At 36.9% G+C, this 20,715-nt stretch overlaps 4 protein-coding genes across 7 annotated transcripts in view; 1 reads left to right on the plus strand and 3 right to left on the minus strand.

The window, feature by feature from the left end:
• Positions 1-1,141: 1,141 nt before the first annotated feature.
• On the minus strand, positions 1,142-7,168 carry LOC111448124 (cyclin-dependent kinase C-2-like). 2 transcript variants are annotated; one of them, XM_023087557.1, is made up of 13 exons: positions 6,843-7,168; positions 6,553-6,693; positions 5,604-5,685; positions 5,234-5,324; positions 5,098-5,127; positions 4,823-4,932; positions 4,662-4,734; positions 4,453-4,573; positions 4,153-4,270; positions 2,748-2,887; positions 2,594-2,651; positions 1,996-2,066; positions 1,142-1,923 (listed from the first exon to the last, which is right to left on the minus strand). In XM_023087557.1, exons 2-13 carry the CDS (start codon positions 6,660-6,662, stop codon positions 1,383-1,385), a joined length of 1,545 nt encoding a protein of 514 aa, XP_022943325.1. In that variant the 5' UTR covers positions 6,663-6,693; positions 6,843-7,168; the 3' UTR covers positions 1,142-1,382. The 2 variants fall into 2 exon arrangements, with proteins under 2 accessions (XP_022943325.1, XP_022943324.1); XM_023087556.1 differs by having other exon boundaries at positions 6,553-6,702.
• Positions 7,169-9,364: 2,196 nt separating this feature from the next.
• LOC111448123 (nitrate regulatory gene2 protein-like) lies at positions 9,365-16,769 on the plus strand. The gene is made up of 6 exons (XM_023087555.1): positions 9,365-9,655; positions 11,082-12,252; positions 12,619-12,690; positions 14,917-15,131; positions 15,269-15,492; positions 15,701-16,769. Exons 2-6 carry the CDS (start codon positions 11,142-11,144, stop codon positions 16,413-16,415), a joined length of 2,337 nt encoding a protein of 778 aa, XP_022943323.1. The 5' UTR covers positions 9,365-9,655; positions 11,082-11,141; the 3' UTR covers positions 16,416-16,769.
• A 682-nt stretch (positions 16,770-17,451) lies between these two features.
• On the minus strand, positions 17,452-18,458 carry LOC111448668 (NDR1/HIN1-like protein 13). Its single transcript, XM_023088351.1, has 3 exons — positions 18,401-18,458; positions 17,817-18,197; positions 17,452-17,779 (listed from the first exon to the last, which is right to left on the minus strand). Exons 1-3 carry the CDS (start codon positions 18,456-18,458, stop codon positions 17,661-17,663), a joined length of 558 nt encoding a protein of 185 aa, XP_022944119.1. The 3' UTR covers positions 17,452-17,660.
• A 67-nt stretch (positions 18,459-18,525) lies between these two features.
• The window catches only part of LOC111448493 (protein argonaute 4-like), an 8,360-nt gene continuing 6,170 nt past the window's right edge, over positions 18,526-20,715 (minus strand). For all 3 annotated transcript variants that reach the window (XM_023088142.1, XM_023088143.1, XM_023088141.1), the window contains exons 17-23: positions 20,129-20,194; positions 19,845-19,908; positions 19,640-19,751; positions 19,489-19,562; positions 19,281-19,375; positions 19,153-19,184; positions 18,526-19,026 (exon numbers count right to left, since the gene is read on the minus strand). In XM_023088142.1, the coding sequence (XP_022943910.1) occupies positions 18,851-19,026; positions 19,153-19,184; positions 19,281-19,375; positions 19,489-19,562; positions 19,640-19,751; positions 19,845-19,908; positions 20,129-20,194 (619 nt within the window). In that variant the 3' untranslated portion in view covers positions 18,526-18,850. The remainder of the gene's footprint in view (positions 19,027-19,152; positions 19,185-19,280; positions 19,376-19,488; positions 19,563-19,639; positions 19,752-19,844; positions 19,909-20,128; positions 20,195-20,715) is intronic.

Here is a 20,715-nt window from a genome sequence, read left to right on the forward strand (position 1 = left end):
TTTTTTTTTTTTTTTTTTTTTTTTTTTTTTTTTTTTTTTTTTTGGATAAATTTTCGACAACTTTTTTGTATCATCTCATTCATTCAACATGCATTTTTAGGTTTCCTATTTTGAATTTCGACACTTCAACGACTTATATAGTTACATTACACATATATACCTTCTTAAGGAAATACCATATTTTATCTAACTGCCTATGCCAGTTGTATTTTTATCTTTAATGTGACATTTAAAAGAAAAAAAAAAAAAAAAAACTTATATAACCTTTGTGTGTGTCATACATATTTAAAATTTAACATTGTGTTAAAGTGAAATATGCAAATGTTTTACACTTCCGAAAATCTACAACTTTGCAGATGAAATCAAGAGTTATAGAAGCCTAAATCAACCTAAACGAACGTATGAAGAAGTGCGTCAATTGGGTAATGCAAGGCAGGAGACAATCGGTCCAATTAGACCTATCGACCCGACCCAATCCAATCGAATCAATTTTGGTATTTTTTCCCAGTTTTGGATTTCATTGCCACTGGTTTCTTTCATTTTTGAAGTGGAAACAATTCCCATAATTCAGGAGATAGCGATAGAAAGCGGATATGGGTATTTCAGAGAATGTGTGAAATCCATTGTTGTTTGGAGAGTGTTCGTTGTGGGGGAGGGAAATGTGTGGTCTCTTTCATTCATGTGAGTTTAGTGGAGGAGTTGGAGTTGATAGAAACCAAGAGGTGGCATCAGTAAGTTGGGCTGATGACTGCTGTTTCCTTAGGCCTCAACTGTGGTGTGGTGTGGTGTGTTTGGTCGATTGTCTTCCATTACATTACTATTTCAAACACCAAACGACTTTCTTAATGCTCAGCTGTTCTGAACCCAACTTCTGATCTCATCATGACTTAGATGGACACTTCCAAAAACATATGGGGTTGGAGTTTGAGATATACAGAACAGTTCATTAGACGGGAAGGAAAGTTTTGAGGAAATTTGCAGCTGAAACTTCGCACATTTTACCTTCTACGGTTCCTCAATGCTTCCTCCTGATCGCCTCCTATAACAAGCTGCCAAAACATTGGACATCTCATTTCTGGAGAGTTTAGGAACAAGCAATATTTTGCAAACTATTTGCTTGTACTACCTGTTAGCACAGTACTAAATTAATTTCACATCTCATTTGCAATCAAATATCGCAAGGAAAAATCAAAGAAAAAGCTGATCCGCTCGCATACATTAATTTTATGAAACAGCCATTCGAGCTCACAAGCACCCAAGGCTTTTCTCTAACCATTTGTATGACTAATTATATGAAGAGTATAGAGGATGGAAAAAAACTTGAGCATGTTTGATCAAATTACGTAATTCTGAAGACACAAAATGCAGTTGCAATCATATCGTTACTGTTGCCACCCGTATTGTTGGTTCCGGTTTCCACCCATCACATTGGAGCCACGGCCAGTGCCAGAACTACCAGGATATGGACCATTCTGTGGGTAATTTGGAGCTCCCATGCCATAACTACTGCCACCTCCAGCTCCACCTCGAGGACCAGCACCTGACATGTTACCGGACCCATAGGGTGCAGCGCCTCGTCCTTGAGCATATTGATTGTTACCATAACCACCTTGACCACCACGACTTGAATGGTTGTATCCAGAAGGGGGATTTCCACCAGGATACCTACCAGGACCTGGGGGTCCACGAGGCTTTCCAAAATGATGGCTAGGTCCTGCAGCAACTGGTGGTTGAGACCCATGAATTGGTTGGTTGGGTACCGGTCGCATGTGTGCATGTGCTTGCCCAGACTGCTGAATAGGTGGAAGGCGTGCATGCTGTGGGTGTTGCAACTTCTGTCGCTTTGCATTTTCTTCATGTTGTCGTTGCTGTTGCCGCTTCTTCTTTGTCTGGAACTCGTGTGATGATTCATACTTTGGCAAACTGGATATGAAGAAAACATTTAGATATACATTGAAGATCAAATGGAAATGATGAGGCGTCATACACACTTACCTCTTGGGGTCACAGGGTAATGGATCCGTCCAAAAGTACTCCGCATCCAGGGCATCCTTGGCAGATATCCTCTATATTTATTGTGAGAAAAGGTATAAGAGTCGAATGCAGATAAAGAAATCCAGAACCTGGATCAACTAATAATAGATACGAGGGGTATAGTATATTGAGTAGAGCATTTTGCAGTCTCTGGATCCCCTACCCCAAATATATATTTACATCCCTATGAAAGATCCTAATCACTCACGTTTCTATGTCTTATTTTGCATTCAGTCTAAAAATGCATATTCCTACCCACGGGTTACGGGATTATTAACATACATACCACCGTTTCTTTCTCAGAGATCAGCACCGCAATAAAACTAAACTTCTTTTTAGTAATTTTTTCTCTTAACCAAGGGGCCTAATAGCCCGGTGCAAGCATTAGTTCCACCCATGCATGCAACCATCGTGGACGGTGCAAGACATCATGCTAAATTGTAAGAGCATGAGCATGTTTGGGATTCATGATTTGCCCCAAAATTATATTGAGCTGGAAGTGGTCAATATCTAGACAAAAAAAGATGGAAAAAAAAAAAAGGATAGACCAAAGTGATACCTGAGAAGGATCGAGAGTAATCATCTTCTCTAACAGTTCTAAAGCATGACGATCAAAGCTACAAACAACAAAATTATCAAAGGCATAAATGAGAATATAGGTTGATGATATGAATTACAATGCACTAAAAAAGTAAGGCACCAGCTGAACTTACTGCCTGAAAACTTCTCTAATACGTCTCTTCATTGGTCTTGTGGGCTTAAAATTGTTGTACCAAGGGATTTTAGAAACCCCGGGCCAATTGACTTCATCTGGAGCACCACATAGCTCAAAGATCTTATTTAATTGCTCCGGCTACAATAATTAACAAAAAGGCTTAAGGACGCCTGTTTTAACAAACTCATAGAACTCGACAATTCAAGGCTTTTTAACTTTTAAAGCTCGAGGTGCAAAAAAGAGTGAGGGCCCTTTTCAAAGAGGCACTACAATATATATATATATATAAAGAATACATCATACATAAATCTAATGCAGATGTGAATATACATAAAAATAAACATACACGATATTCAAGTGAAACTTGTAGGTAAACAAGGTTCAAATTTGACAGAAAGTTTGGGGGAGACGAAGAATGATTGAGAACTAGCAAGAAGCATATATTGTCATTCAAAATGCATAAATCCTATTTTGAGAAGTGGCAAAGACCTTAAATAAAGTCGTTTCACAAAAAAATTCGGCAGACAATAACCAAATTTACTCTGTTCCAAGAAAACTGCATTGGTAATTACACTACATCATAAACTTATGACCATAAAAGGTTTCAAACCATTTATAACCTCGAGAGTCAGGTGATTCCAAAAACATACATTTAATATGCCACACATAACAGACAGACATAAAATTAAGAAACAAACTACTTTTGACTACAATAAAAAATAGAAGGCCCCAAGTAATTAATTATATTTGATAATTTATAGGTATCTGCAATTTGATTAACAGTTACTTGAAGGTTACTGCACCAGTAAAAATGACCTCATAATTATTTCATTAGTTCAGCAATTGTGGAGTAAGGTTTAAACTATTGGCCTTTTAGAGTGGTAAAAAGTATCTTATTCATTAAGTTATACTCAGATCCACAAGTAGCTTAAAAAATATTGTTCACGTAAGTGATTGAATTTGAGTCGTGCAGGGTGGAAAAATGCTTCTTATCTTGTTTATCAGTTGGAGTCCAACATTCAGGAGTACCATCATGAGGAAATGACAAATTTATTACGAAGTTACAACTCATGCATATGATGTGGACACCACATATAATAATGAAAACATAGGACAACAAATGTATCAGAATTTAAAGAACAAACTAAAATAGATCGCAAATCTAGTCAACTGAAATTTACTTTTGCCCGAACAGAATGAAATTGGACAGTTCGCGCCAAGAGATTAGTACAATATGACCGTTTGAACTTGGTGTGAATATAATACAGTTATTCATTTACTTAAACCATAAAAAAAAATAATAATAAATAAATAAAATAAAATAAATAAATAAAGCATATTACGACAGTATTGAGTCTCCTCTCTTTTCTTTAAGCATACAAATTGCATAGAAAAGCCCCTACCTCATCCTTCCCAGGGAATATTGGCTTCCCATGCAGAAGCTCTGCAAATATACAACCAACAGACCACATATCTACAGCTGGACCATATTTGGTCGACCCAAGCAGCAATTCAGGAGGTCTGTAAATTAATGATAATCAAAAGTATGTGCAACCAACAACCTTTCAGTTCAAGGCCACAATTCTAATAATTGAAAGAAGAGTTATGTGCATATGAAAAATACAGAGAAATGTAGATGATATGACAAGAACAAGTTTCTGCAAGTTAAATTCGAACTTTTCATGATCAGCAGAGCTATCTACCTGTACCATAAGGTAATGACACGATTTGTTAGATTTGCATTGTGATCGTTAGAAAATGATCGGGCAAGCCCAAAATCTGCAAGCTTCAAATTTCCTTCATTGTCAATAAGCAGATTTGAGCCTGCAGCAAAAACATGAAATCAATTAGCTAGACAGCAAAAAAAGAATAAGAAAGAAGGGAAATCAATAAATAGTGACTTTTAAGTTACCTTTTATATCTCTATGCAGTACTTGATTTACATGACAATAGTGAAGCCCGGTGAGAAGCTGCCTCATGTAACACTGTCCAAAAAAACACACCCACCATGATTCACATATGCCAAAATAGCTATTGATCACAAAAAAGGACATGCATCTTTTTGGTTAGTACCTTGATTTGGGGAACTGAAAATCTCATCCCCGGACGATCAGCAAGACCTGTCAAATCATGATCCATGTACTCGAAAACCATGTAGATACCACCTTTGTACTTGTTACCATCTGCAGATCCAGATAAGCTATAGAATAAGATGAACTCATCCCATGCATTTTATGCTACAATTTAAAAGGGAAAGGTTGCACTGATGCAACTAAATTCTACTAAAATGAAAATGACAGTTGTATGGTATTGAAGCCTAATGCTGCAAATGAAGATAGAGAACATGCCTGGCTTCCCTTGTTCATCCTTCTCAGGACCTGGAAAAACACACCAAAACTTATAAAATTGTACAAAATGAGGCAAAAAACCCCACAAATCATGTAGTGTAAGTCATAACAAAGCAGGTGACATGTTAAATGATACCTGGAGATGTCACAATTTCTTTCAACTTGATTACATTTTCATGATGGAGTTTCTTCAGAATTTTGATTTCTCGAATGGCAGTAATAGGGAACTACACGGACAAATGAACTGAACGTTACATAACTGAACAAGCTTCAAGCTTAAATACAAGTTTAACACTAACAGAATATTTCCATGGCAGGTACAATTATGTCGTAACAGGCATCGTATGGCTTCAGCTTAAACAGAGTGATCACACAAATTTTTAGAATTTTAAGTCTACAATAACCAGCACTAGCAACTTAAGTATTCTTGTAAAAGGGCAAGGTTAACAACAATGCTTACAAACAAATATGAGATGGTAAAATGATAAAGTGAATAGGAAGCATACCCCCTCCCTCTCATTATCCATCCGTATTTTTTTCAGCGCAACAATTTCACCTGTTTTTAATTCTCTGGCCATGTAAACTTGACTGCAAGCACAAAAGCATGGTAGCACAAATTACTCCATACATTATGAGCAACTAAATTGACATTTAACTATCAACTAGAAATAAACGAACGTCAAATTTGAGCAGAAAAGTAATTAAAATATTCAAATAAATGTGAGGGGAAGTTTTCATATTACCAATACTGTAGTCTGAAGCATGCATACAAATCATATCAAAGTGAGGAACCCACCCTTAGAGGAAATTTTTGCATGCCTATAACATGAGCTATGTCGAAAGTAATATGGACGAGAATGTAGTTGGGGAGCTAGAAGGAGCATCGTTACCCTTAAGTCCACGTGATATCGGTTGATTGATGGAAAAAAAAAAACTTTTATTAAGAAGGCCCATTATCTATCTACCCGTCTGTCTTAACATTTTATGATTTTCAATATAAGAAATATAGGTTAATGGAGACACCAGAATGTGTAGACAGAAAGATATTAAAGTATCAGTTCAAATCTGTCAACATCTTTCCCAACAGGCATTCTTCTCATCTTCTTCGACCAGAAGCATTAATTCAATGAAAATGCAATTCAAAAGTATACCCACGCGTGGGAAGCAGACAATTTGACATGAGATACACAAAAGAAAAAAGTTACAAGCTTGAGTTCCGTTGTTTTCATTTCATAACTCGAATTCTGGTACACATGAACTACCGATAAATTCCCATCCACGAAAAGCATAGATGAATATATCAGTAAATAAATAAAAAAGAAAAAAGAAAATAAAAATAAAGAAACGATTATTGAAATTAACCGCGAAGAAAGATTTTCAAATCCAAACAAATGACAACTAACACAGCGGATTAGCAAAATAAGGCGGAGAAGGGTATAGGCACAAATAGCAGACCCATAAGTGCCTTCACCAATCTGCTCCAGTTTTTCAAAGCAATCGACACTTCTAGATCCCCACGAAGGGGGCTCGTTAACGTTGAGCTGCCCTGGGGCTGTTACAGCCATAGTCTTCCCTTGGACGCGTACTCTCCTTTCCCTGAAAACCCTATTTCCGGATCAAATAATCAGCCATCCGAATGTGACATTAAGCGTAGAAAAGAAGCGATAACGCAAATATTTCCAGCTTAAAATGTAGAGCGAGGAAGTTGAAACCAAAATTTATGAAGAAAAGAAAGTGGGTATGACCTGAATTGGGAATTGGGGTTAGGAGTGAAGGGAGCCGCCGGAGAGCTGCAGATTAAAGACGGGATTGAGCAGTTCCGTACGCACCAGATTTCAAAGCATACGTATGAGTGAGGAGAGTGGAGCCCTGTGACAGCCTTGGCACCAAAGATTCACCCTCTGTTTGGAAGCCTCAGAGTGGCGGCGTGAGGTTGCAGCAGAAGGGGATAGAAGCGGAGAAAAGAAAATGGCGGCAAGGAGGGAGATGGGAAACAAGAAAGAAGTCAGAGCGGCTGCAGCAAATATCAGAAAAAGGAGATATCGGAGAAAAATAAAATGCGAAGAGGGAGGGTTTTATTATTATTATTATTAGTATTATTTAAGTGTTCTATCAAGAGTTCCCTTATTCTTTAAAAAAATTAAGGTATTACCCTTATAACTTTATTAAAATTTAAAACTAGTTTAAAAAATATTCATATAAATTCTTTTAAATTTGGGATATAAATTAGGATTTTAGAGTACTGTAAAATTAAAACTTGAAACAAATATTTTAACCAAAAAAAAAAAAAAAAGGAAAATTAAATATGGATGTAATTTATCAAACTCTTAGCTCATTATTTCCCGCGCTCAACTGACAGAGTGGTTCATCAGTTTAGGGATTTGGGAAGTCTCTCTTAGAATTGTGAGAGAGCAATGAGGGCAGAGGTGCTTTAGAAATTTGAGGGTTCTGTTAACCGCATAAGGGTTTGGTGGCTTTTTGTTGAATTATTTACTTTTGTTTTGTTGTCGCTGTAGTATTCGTTAACAACAAAAGGAATTGGTATCTCAGGTTGAGAAGCAATTGCACAATATCCAGGTGGAATACCCAACCAACATTGCGCCTCTTCATCTGCAGTTCAAAAATCAGGTTTGTCTTTGATCAATACTACCTTTTAGAATTGCCCGTTCTACTGAAGTGTGATGCCACCATTGTTGTGAGTCCATTCTTGTCAAAGTCGGCTCCATATTTGACTGAACTTGCCTTCTCTGCTCTTTTGCCTTGTAAGCAACACTAGTTTCTGTCACCAAGTGATATAAGCCTACTGTGGACCACAACATTCTTCACGTTTGTCATGCTTCTTGGTGGAAATAACTCCTTGGGATGACTTTATATGAGTGCCATCCTTCTTACATTTGGATTCTGAGAATGGAGTTTCTAGTGTAAGAAGGATGAGTGGCAGTAGGTGCTTGGAATGAGGTGCTGTTATTTTAATCTAGTTTCATGGACCCTACTCTAAGTTTCTTTTTGATGTCCCGTGTCAAAATTGGCACCTAAATTCTTCTTATACACACATCTGGAATGTAAAGTGCATTACACAGTGTAAGCCAGAAGTAAAAGTTCTTCTTACCTCTCATGGACTGTAGCACTAGCAGTAGTTCTCCGTTCTTGACCTCCATACCTAGAAGAAACGAAACTTGTAGACAAATTTTCATATTACCTCCGTTCATTACTTGCCATAACAGTAGTATCACATTAGTATTTAAGAATGATGTGGGGTCCTTGAAATAAATTATGGTAAAAAAAATATATCCATCGAAGTTGTCATCAAATAGAATAGAAGATATTGTGCGTAATTACAATCAGATGCTTCTAAACTAAGATGTCTAAATGGTGAAATCAAATTACATCCCTGTGGACAAGTCAAAATAACAGTGACATGAAAGGAAATCATTATGCTTAAAGAAGTCATAATTGGTAATGAAGCTTTAGATGGTGGGAAAGTGTAAGAGAAGGAAAACAAGAACATGGCTGCCTGTTTGTCTTTTTATATAATGCTGATGCTATCAGGATTGCATTTGTTATTCTGAAGCTGATTCGCAATATGTGTCAGTTGAAGCTAAAACTGCTAGGAATTTAGAGGAAAATTAGTGTATCTGTTTTCAAGTACTTTATTTTTAAAAAGTGTTCATTTTGTCCCTCCCTTTTATTTATATAGTTACCTCATTTCTTGAATAATGTACGTTTTCAAGATGACTTAAAAGGACAAAAATTAAAATGTAAGGTATTTGGGACCCTCAAAGTGAAGGGATGGGTCCAGAAAAGGACGTAGCATGTGAGAGGATGCTTCGCTATCTTAAATCCCAAGGGCACATAATGGCCTTAGCTTTGAGATTCCGTGCTTTGCTGTCATTTGTAAAGCCTCTGTTCTAAACCTTTTTCCTTTCTCTTTGAACAGAATCCAACCCGAAGTCCCCATTCAGCGAATATTGTATTCTCACTTTCACCTTCCATTATTTTATTCCTCTTTCTTCATCGAAAAGGCATTACCATTTTGTTATTTAATATCACTTCTCTTATTATAATTTAACTAAAAACAATAAAATCAAAACTCACCGACATGTCGTATTATTATCGTCTTCTTTTTTCTTTTCAATATATAGAAAAGCTTACCATTTTATCTTTCGATCGACAAATTTCGAAAACAGACAAGTTCAGATGGGTCGCGTCATTAAATTAATTATAAAAAGTAGGTCAGTGATAAAATTAAAACAAAATGCGAGGGTCTTCCAGAAAATATTCCTACCTTTTTGCATGGACGCAAGTCGTGGTTTCTTCACATTCTTCATTCCTCTGTCCTCCTTGCCGTTTATGCGTCTAACCTCTCTCTCTCTCTCTCTCTCTCTCTCTCTCTCTCTCTCTCTCTCTGTAAAAACTAGAAACCCCATTTTTTGAAAGGCAATTCTATTTCTTCTACTTGTCTATCGCTTCTCTCTCTGAATGGGATGATTCTACCATGTGGGTCTTCTCCAAAGTCCCAGCTTTTCTTTGCTCCCGTTCATGGCTTTCGTGTCCTCGGGTATGCTCCCTACTGCTAATTCTTCTATTTTCTGTCTTTTATGCTCCTTTTTTTCTTTTGTTTCGCATCATTTGGAGTTCGTTTTAGATTTTTGGATCGGTTCTTGATTCTGTGTCATGCTTTTCGATACCAGTGAGTGAGCTTTCGCATCATTTGAAGTTCGTTTTATCTATTTGCCTGGTTTGCGTTTCCTTTCTATTTGAACTTGCAAATTGGTTGGGTGCCCAATATTCCCAGTCTTTGAGTTTGGTATGCTTTTCTGTAGATTTTATTTGCTCCTCTGGATTTTCATTGACTGGATTCAATGTTCTTACATACGGAGTTAAATCCATTGTGCTGAGGGAAAAAGTATATTTTTAGTTCTGGTGGCTCTCTCCTGAATCTTCATGGACAGTCATCTCTTCCCTTGATTTTCACCCTTTTAGGTCTCATATCTTCAGTTCGCTAGTGGCTCTCCTTTTCTGTTCAATTCTTTCTTTGCTCATTATGCTTTTCTATGCGACTTTCTGTCCGAATTCTCCTGGATTCTATTTGATTCTCCCTCGAACTGCTTGCTGTCCATGTTCTGGATGTTAGAGCAGCTTTCGTAACATTTTAGTTGAGGGCGGCGAGTATGTTTTGCACTGTTTTCTCAACTCTACTAGTTATTTAGCTTGATTTCTTACTTTATGGAAGGGGTGAATGGTAAATGCTTTAAGAAGGAAGCTCTCCTCTAATTTCTTTTCCATCGTTGGTTCTCTCATTTGCCACCTCCACAGAACATCATCATATCTATCGATTTAAATACATCTTTTCAGATCCTCATGTTTGCCCCTCCCAATTCAGTTGTTCTGTTTCTCTCCCTTGCTGGTTAAAAAATCGCTGTTGTCCAATAATGCGGTTTATGTCGCCTAAAATTTTCAGTCCAGAACTCTCATCTTAACCCATGATTTGTACATTGTACATTCTATTTTCCAGTGTTTTCTCGGGATGTTAGTTCTTTTGTACGCTTATCCCCATTACAAAATGTTACCTGCTCACGCTTCCTTTTGGCATGTCCATTTCTTTCATAACTTCGAATCAGCTGACATTAGTGAAAGTATTTTGTCAGCTAAGAGAGCCTCCTTGATTCATTTATAAACACCTTGTTTTAAAATCAGAACTTGTCAAATATCAATATTAGAAATTTCAGGGGAGACTGAGGAGTGTAATTGAATTTAGATTTGGAATGTTCTAATTTCTTAGAAAAAAAAACTTTTTTATTTTACATTTTCTTGATCTGTTGATTTAATGGGGGTGAGTGCGAAGTTTGAGAATTTGGTTGCTAATATCAGTTGGACATCTCAAGAAAATGATTTTAAGGAAAGAACATAGCATCTTTGTGCAGTTAGATTTTATTTGCTGCTTCATGGTTTCTTACCATATTATGCTTGATGTTAATTTTCAGGGTGAGTATACTATCCAAGTTCTGTTCTAAGAGGGGTATCCAGCAGTAAGGTCTTCAGATATGGGAGCCTCGAGTTCTAAAGTAGAGGAAGATAAGGCCCTGCGACTATGTCGTGAAAGGAAAAAGCTTGTTAAGCAAGCCCTTCATGGAAGATGCACACTTGCGACAGCCCATGCTGAATACATTCAGTCATTAAGATGTACTGGGACTGCTCTCAAGATATTCGTACAACCTGAAGGTACAGTAGAATCACCCTTATACCATTCCACTAATGGAACTCCTAAGCCCCTTGCCTTTACTGAGAAATCAGTATCCCAACTCTCATTTTCCTCTCCATCCTTCTCACAACGTGTGGATACTGTCAGCAATCTTTCTCCGTCACCTTCTCCTCCTACATCAAGTCAGTTTCAGGCAAATCATATGCAATTCAGGGGTAGTATTTCTCACAAGGTTGAAGAAAAATTGCCCTCACCCGTAATTGGAACTATAACTTCATCAGACATTCCACCAAGTGCCACATGTCAAACCTTTGAAAGACCTCAAGCACTATCTTTTGAAGGCTCTTTTGCACCTCAGGAAGGAGCTTGGGATTACTTTTTTTCTTCAGATAATCATGAATTTTCTTTTCGAGATGGGAGTGGTGTGAATAATGGAGAGTTTGAATTTGAGGATGCTGGTGGCTTAAAATACTTTAAGGAAGCGGATGGAAATTTTGAAAATGGAGATGGAGAAGAGAAGGGTTCCTTACATGGAGAGGAGGAATCTCAAAACTCGGAGGATGAGTTTGATGAACCTGCTTCAGAAACTCTGGTGCGCAGTTTTGAAAATTTTAACAGGGTACACAATGATGGAGCAGCAAATACCTCTCCTACTATGCATACTGTGAAAACTGTAGCTTCAGAGCCTGAGTTAGTGAATCAGGGGAAGAACCACTCTCCTGGTTTGTCACCTTTAAGAACCACGTCTTCAGTAGTTCCGTTTACATCTGTTTCTGGCAAAGCAACTGCAAAAGAAGATAGGATTGAGAATACAGCTGTTCCCAAGGACTTCTTTTCAAGTATGAAAGAAATTGAAATTCTCTTTATAAAAGCTTCTGAATCTGGTAAAGAAGTTCCAAGAATGCTTGAAGCAAATAAGTTGCACATACGTCCAATATTTCCTGGAAAAGAAAGTAATTTCTTACTCTTTCCCTCTCCCTCTCCCTTTGTGTGCACTCGCATTACACTCAATGCTTTTAGCTTAAGGTGAAGTTCTTATATTTGGTTGTAATGTCTTAATTGATAATGTGATGTACCCAAACAAGAAAGGTATTGGGATTTACCTTGAGCCTAATGCGGTGATGTTGCTTCATGATTTGGTATGGTTCTTTCATTATTTCAAAGCTGCAGTTAAATTATTTGGAGCAATTGTGTACTGATCAGCTAGGCAGCTGATTTTTTAAATTGTAATTTTTTTAAAGGATCTAGATGTCTTAAAGGATTTTCTCGTGAATATCCTGTTGAAATATTTTAACTGGATTGGTTTTCCTCCGGTGCAGACCAATCATTATCATCGACATTGTTGAAGTCCTGCTTTTCATGTGGAGATGACCCAAGTGTTCTTCGGGAAGGTATAAGCACCTTTGTTGGTTTGATCTTCATACATTGTGAATTAAGTCCGTTTATCAAGTATCTAGTTCTTTGGTTGGTTTGGGAGGTCCAAACTCTCTTTATTAGTTAAGCTCATGAGGTGACGTAACTTGTCAGTGTTTATTTGTTGAAATGCCTGAATACCCAATGTTGATGACTTCTAAATATTATGTCAAATGTCTATAACAGTCTGTAACTAAACTTGAATGACATCCATCCTAACTATGCTAGAAGTTACCTGTTTAAGTATGAAGTAAGTTAGGATTAATGGAAGTACTCTACTTCCTTTCCTTGGTTTAGTACATTAATATGAAATGTTTTGGGGGTGTGAGACTCTTTTGCTGTAGATAAGTTGATTGTACTCACCAAACATAGGCTATCCAGTATTCCAGTTAGGATGATTAATGCTCAATTCTCTGTATTAAACACTATACCAAATGACAAAGTTCAAAACCCTGACAACGGATGGAAAAACCAAGGAGGGCTAGAGTACAAGCCACCTAACAGTTATTGGGAGGTCCAAGGAGCAGAACAGACATGCTGACAGTAAGCTACCCAAACTCAGAAACCAAGAAAAATGTCAACATATTATAATACAAATTCTCCAGTTCCTAATTAGATGGGATGGCACTGAAAGAAGACGAAAGATCAACCAACTATTTGGTAATTATCCGAGGAATATTACATGTAATGTAGGTTTTACCCACGCAACTACTATGTAAGGAAATGACACTTTTGAGCTTGGCACCAAATAGCCTTTTACCTCGCTAAAGCTGAAGATGGATAGAGAAATCTTCCTCTTCTGTTCCCGCCTTTGTTTCTCTGTCAAATACCTCTTGGTCGATCCACTTTAACCATAGCTATATTAATTTCGTATTTGTTTATCTAGAAAACATCTTTTGTTTTATGATTTAAGCTGCAAGTTTTGTGGCATTTTCAGGTTTTTTGTAGAATTTCCTTAGAGCCTTGTGTTTATATTTGATATTTTTCCATTTGTTATGGAACCTACTCCTGCATCTCACTCATCCAAAATGTAATTAGGGTTGCATTCTTGTTTCTTTCTTTGCAATTTTGTGGGGCATTTGGTTTGAGAGGAATAATAGGATCTTTGGAGAGATTAAGAAAACAGGTGAGGAGGTTTGGGTGGTGGTTAGGTTTATGCCTCATTGAAAATAGGTTTATGCCTCATTTGGGTTGGAGTTCAACTCCTTTTTGTACAGGCTTTTCTTCGTGTACCCTTGTATATATGTATTTTTTTTTTTTTTCATTTCTCTCACTGAAAATGTGGTTTCTTAAAAGGAAAAAAAGACACACACACACGATACACATACATATATATGTGTATGTGTATCTCATGTTATCTACATACATTACATACACATAATATATATGTGTGTGTGTGTGTGTGTATGTATGTATGTTTGTCTGTCACTCAAGGTGATGGAGAGCTAAGCCAAAAAGGGGCTACTTTTATTACCTCTGAAATTTTGGGTACAAACGGGGAGCTCTACCTTTATATTTATATATAGGTTCAGTTATAGGTGAAGGTTTAGGTTACAAATAAGTACCAAAAGTAAATGATCCTACTAACTAATCCTTAAAACCTAAACAAAATGAAACCAAGACATTTGCAGCTTTAAGTGAGAATTGAAATGCCTTGTCAATAGGACCTTTTTTATTTTTTATTTTTTATTTTTTCTTTTCCCACCTTTAATTGAACAAGGACAATTGTGCATCGTCATTTTCTCATTTTTCATCATTGTTATTTAGAGCATTATCGGTGACAGGAACGTTATGTTGATTTAGTGCTGAGTTATGTTTATTGGTTCTTACTATGCTTGTTGCTAAACATGATGGGTTGACAAGAACAACGAGCAGTCCTTTTGGCTTAAGTAGTTTTCTTGAATGAGCATATGAATATGTGATGCAATGAAAGCAGCGTTGTTTTTCAATGTTCTTCTGTGCCATTGACTTGTATATGTTGAATCAACTTGGGACATACAACTAATTTTCAAACATGCTGGTCTTGTTCCCACGAACTTCATTGAGATGCATATGTAACCCTGTTGAGATATTTTATGAGCCCACATTTCTATATTAATAAGCTGTGACTGGATGATAATTGTAGTCGATATCCAACCTGTTTTCGTGTAACTCTCCACTATGATATCTTCATTAATCAGTTGTCGTTCTTTGTGTTATCTTAGAGCCGGTTCAAACTGCAACGAAGTACTTAACTTGGCATAGGACGGCATCATCACACTCCTCTTCATCAAGAAATCCTTTGGGTGGAAACTCAAAAGAGGATGTTGAGGACCACTCTAGCAGCTTATTTGAGAACTTCTGCATGAACTCAGGTAGTCATGCTTCAACCTTGGATAGGCTGTATGCATGGGAAAAGAAGCTCTATGATGAAGTCAAGGTACTGCGGAACTTTTAACCTGTATCATTGATTATCCTTTTAACCATTTCCACTATTTTGTGCATCTTTAGATTTCAGAAATGACTTGTCATGTGGAGGTAAGTTCTTTAACATAGGTTCTGTTTTGTTAATTGCAGGCTAGTGAGATGGTCAGGAAAGAGTACGACCTGAAGTGTCAAGTGCTACGGCATTTAGAATCAAAGGAAGTGGGTCTACCAAAAGTTGATAAAACACGAGCTGTTATCAAGGATCTACATTCCAGAATCGGAGTGGGAGTTCATAGAATAGATTCTATATCAAAGAAGATTGAAGAATTACGGGACAAAGAGCTCCAACCGCAACTTGAGGAGTTGATTGAAGCGTGAGTTTTCTTTTTTGCTACCATCATGCTTGGTTGGTTTGGCACAAGTTCATTTTAGAATATGCACATTCTTTGTTTGCAACATGTAGATATTATATCTTTACATTTGGAGATAAGTAAGTTATCTTGATATGTTGGCGTAGTATTTATCTTTAGGTCATAGTTTTGAGGATTCACCACTTTGCACTTTGTGTTTGGACTATGATAGGTTAAGTCGGATGTGGGAAGTGATGTTTGTTTGCCACAAGCGTCAACTACAAGTCATCAAAGCAGCGTCCTACCATGGCAACATGGGAATCTCAATGCAGTCTGAAACAAGGAGGCACAATACCATCTATCTTGAAACCGAACTCGCATCTCTATCATCAAGTTTCATGAAGTGGATTGCAGCGCAGAAGTTGTATCTGCAATTGATAGATGGGTGGCTTCGCACATGTGTGTCTCTACCTCAAAAATCAAAGGGAAAAAGAAGAACACAATCCCCATCCATCAGAACTTATGGACCGCCCCCTATATACGTTACATGTAGTGTCTGGTTGGAGAAGATTGACGATTTACCTATGAAGGAGGTCATAGATTCGATGAAGGACTTGGCAGCTGAAACCACCCGATTTTTGCCACGCCAAGAGAAAAACTTGGGGAAGGGGAAGGGGAAGGGGAAGGTTGCGAAAAATCTTTCAATCTTAACCTCCTTTAAGGGAGACAATGACAGCGAGTCATTGGGCAATAATTTGTTACAAGACGAAGCATCAGAGAGGTTGATCTCTGGTTTTGATCATTTCAGGTCGAGGTTGGTTAAGTTTTTTGAAAACTTGAATAACTTTGCAGAGGCTTCTGTGAAAATGTATGCAGAACTTGGGAAGACCATCCAAGATTTCAAGAGTAGTTACGAACAGTGGAAATCCCAGAGACTAGAAAAGTAATCAGGAGTCCAAGTATGAACGAAGAATGCAAAGGTTTTAGAAGCGAGTCAGGAGGAGAAGGTCACAGGATTTGTATATGGAAAACATAATAAAAAAGGCTATTCTTTTATTACTGAAACTGTAGCAGAAAATAAGGGAGGAGCTGGTATGCAATCAGCACACATGCATATAAATAGAAAGATAAAGAATGATGTTGGAAGGTGTAACTACGAGTGTTTTACATTACACGTCAAAATGAGTGAATTTGCAGAGTTACATTAAGCATTGTATAGTTTTATTCCTCCATAAACATAAGGACACATCCTTCACAGGTTCATTCATATGAAAAGCTTATAGCACCATTCGTTCTTATTATATTACTTTATTTATTTTAGAATTTGTTGAACAAGCAATGTAGGATACATACCTATTGTAGTGTTAAATTAGTGTTATTGAAGAAATTTATTGTATTCTATAGATCTATTTTTACAAATCTATTTTATATTGATAAAAAATTTCTAAAATATCTATTTTATATTGATAAAAAGTTTCTAGTTTCTAAATCTTAAATTATTGTTATCGAAGAAATTTAGTATTTTATAGATTAGTGTTGCATTGTTAGTCAATATCTTCACTGTATAGATTAGCGTTGCATTGTCGGTCCATACAATTCAAGCGGCTCAATAGATAAAGTACCAATTATTATCTTATAACTAGTTTGATCTCCCGTCTAGTAATTGTTGAACAAAAAAAGGAGGTTGCGTTGCAATATTTTCTTCATTTTTATTGTCAAAATATGTGTGTTTAATTTTGTTCCTAAGCTCTGGATAAGTTTAAATTTTAAATCATTTATTATAAATTAGAAATTTTCAATTAATCTCTCAAGATCCTTTCTTTTCTTTACAATTGCTTAACTTGAATGAAAATATATTAATTTGAAATTAGTAGGCCACACTTGTTAACTGTATTGGAGTAAACATTTAATATTTTTAGCTGAACTATAAAAAATAAAAAAATGTTTTAAAAAATTACTTATTCAAAACTTGGTTTTGTTTTTTGAAACGATAAAAAAAACATAAAACAAAGAAAACTAAGAAAGCAAATTAAGAAGAAAAAAAGAAAAGGAAAAAAAAGCGGGAAGTAAACAGGAAGAATCGAATGTTGAAAATGAGAAATAAAGGAAATGAAAACCAACCTGGATGGATAGTGTTTGTAACACAGTTTCACGCAACTCCTCCATCACTTTTGTCTTCACCGTTACCTTCGTTACTTTTGCCCTAATCTCCTTACTGAGTACACCTTCAGCTTCATTGGAGCTCTTAGATCCACCTTCAATGCTTTCGCCGCACTGCTCCATAATCTAATGCCAGATCCTTTGAGCTTTGCTGCCATAACCGTCACGTTCCTTGCCGGCTGCCGCACTGCTCCATAATCTAATGCCAGATCCTTTGAGCTTTGCTGCCATAACCGTCACGTTCCTTGCCGGCTGGTACAACGCCGGTAATGAGCCTTCGCACAACATCACATCCAAGAAATAGACGGCGACGCTGCTGTTTCTCTCGTAGTAGATTCCGATCTTTTTGTTAGAATTTTCGGTTCGAACAGTGGCGTTGAATTTGGGAGAGATTGAGGTGTTCGGTTTTATTCCCTTGATGGATATGGCGATATCGGAGTGCCGTAGAGAGACAGGTTGGAGAATTGGTAAGAGACGCCGGAAGCAGTGCCGGAGAGGACGAGTAGGAAAATGGAGCAGAGAAATAGATTGAAAATGTTTTATGTAGTTAATTTGGTAATTCTTATCTCCTATCAAGAAAATGGCCTTTCAATATTAAATGACAAAATAAAACTTTTTAATCTAATACTTGTGAACTTTACTAATTAAACTTATTATTTTAGATTTTTTTTTTCTTTTATCCTTCTGTTCTTATTTTCTAGGAGTCAATATAGCTCATTAATGAATAAAAAATTGTCCAAAAAGAATAATTAATGAAAATTAAATAATATACCATGAACCTTTGGACCTTGGGACTCAGAAAAATGTAGCCATGATTTGAGGACCTCCATTGCAGCGCCAACCAAAACAGGGAAGAACATTTAACCTTTCGAGCACCAAATGTAGGGTAGATCAAACTAGAAATAAAACAAAATGTGATAGTCATGTCTGCCAAGGGAGGCAATTCAGAGTTCATGCAGCAAGGTGACCACTATACGATTATGCTGCTACATAATAAAACCAAAAGAGCCCCCTCCCTCTCCTTGCTGGCCTTTATATACTTAACAAAGGCAGGCAGGCCAGCAGAGCCCAAAATCTAAAGAGTTCCAAGTTCTTTTTTTTTTTGTCCAAACACAGGTCAAATCACAACACTCAGAGACTTCTACTAAATAAATGGATGGGGAGCCTACCACCTCCATCTCCTGTGCAACAAAATTAGACACTAATTTACTACCCACCACTTTTAACAAAAGAACATTGAGTTGCAGACTTTCTCCTGCAACCTGGGGAGTTGGGGAACAGGAACTGCCCCAGCACTTGTCAAACCACCATCACTTGAGGTCGTCTCCGATGCTTCTTCAAACTTGATAAACTGCCCAATCTGGGTGGCCGCCAAGTGTGCATAGCAAACTGGAGCAACTGCACCAATGATATGAGAACACAATATTAAAGCCACAACCAACTTAGTTTCATATGCAACAATTTGGTACGTTCAAGGACATCTTAAACATTTGTTAAATAGTAGATGAACTCAAACTGTCTTACCTACAGAAATAGCAGTAGTACTTCTTTGGTATCTGTACAATAAAAATACACGAGATGACAAAGACCACATATTATGAACCCGTGTATGAAGAAGAATGTGACATTCATTTCCATTAAATAATACTTACACATAGGATAGAGAATGCACAAGTTCTTGCAGGTCATCTGCAGAAAAACCAATTTCATCTAACAGAACGTGATAGTGAGTTGGCCTTGTAGTACCCTTGGAGAGTATAAAGAGAGATGAAATTAGCAACCAAAATTTAAAAATAAAAAATGAAAAAAACAGCTATCAGTAGGACACGTTTGAGACAAAATCCCAAACACAGAACTCACAATCATTCCAGCATGCGCACAGAGATAGAAATCGTTGTTTCTTGGATGACAAATTTTGTTGTCAATAATAGTTCCTACACGAAAGTGCAAATGAATATTATTCAGAGGAAGACCGACCGCACAACACACAATAAAAGGTCAATAGGAATACCTGGAGGAACGTTGTCAGGAGATCCAGACTGAAAGAACTTGGTGTGATGATTTTTCTGTGCAACGATCACCACAAACTTCGGGGACCAATTTTCATCAAGGAACTTGCAAGCCTATAATATTTTAAATAATTAAGAATATCTAGAACTTCAAATTGAGGATCATGAAAGATATTAAGAATTATTTAATCAAGCTGCTCGTAGAACCTGTATGATCTGATCTAGTTCAACATTTAGAACTTGATTGAATTGAGATTCACTGACACCATCCCTACTCAAAAACAAGTATAAAAGCAACTTCAAAAGCATGCAAAATATAGAACGAGGCATTGAAAACAAAATAACAGTCTGATGTCTCAAACTTTAAAAGCCGAGTTAAAGCAATGTTGAAAAACCATGCAATACCACTGACTCGAGGATCCCAGAGGATCCCATTGAAAACGCAACCATGCTATTACTATATATACAATAGTATTAAGAGAAATACTTGCCTGAATATAATAATCTGGTCAGGCTTCCTTTTTCCTGAACTAGTATAGAAGTCGAGTAAAAGCTCCCTGAAATTCAAAAAAGGAAAGTGAACTTCTGAAGCCAGCAAACCACGTCCCATAGGAGTTAATAAAGCTATTTTCTATGCAGGAAGATGTTGGACATACAGTTATTACTAATTTATGAACTTTATATATCTGAGATAGTATTTGAAACATAGCCTCCAAACTTGAGAGTACTAGAGTCCTAGCTGCCAAAATTGACAGTCCTTTAGTCCACCGTAGCTCCTATTTTATGATGGTGCAGGTGTTTTCGGCATGGACATCAAAAAGTAGAGTGTCTTTTGAACCAAGCATCAGAAATTGATCAAAAAAAGAATTAAGATTCAATTGCTCCAATTATATGCTTTGAATTCTTGCCAATATTTCAAAAACAAAAAGTAGCTTGATGCTTTGCCTAAAATTTTGTGAATAATTTTTTTTAATGCAATCAGTATAGTTATCAAATGGGATCAACATAATACAGCCATCTTAAGCGTATCACCACTACAATACCTTCAAACAACCCCCCCCCCCCCCCCCCCCCCCCC

This window comes from Cucurbita moschata, unplaced genomic scaffold (assembly GCF_002738365.1).
Source record: "Cucurbita moschata cultivar Rifu unplaced genomic scaffold, Cmos_1.0 Cmo_Scf00010, whole genome shotgun sequence".
NCBI classification, from domain to species: Eukaryota; Viridiplantae; Streptophyta; class Magnoliopsida; order Cucurbitales; family Cucurbitaceae; genus Cucurbita; species Cucurbita moschata.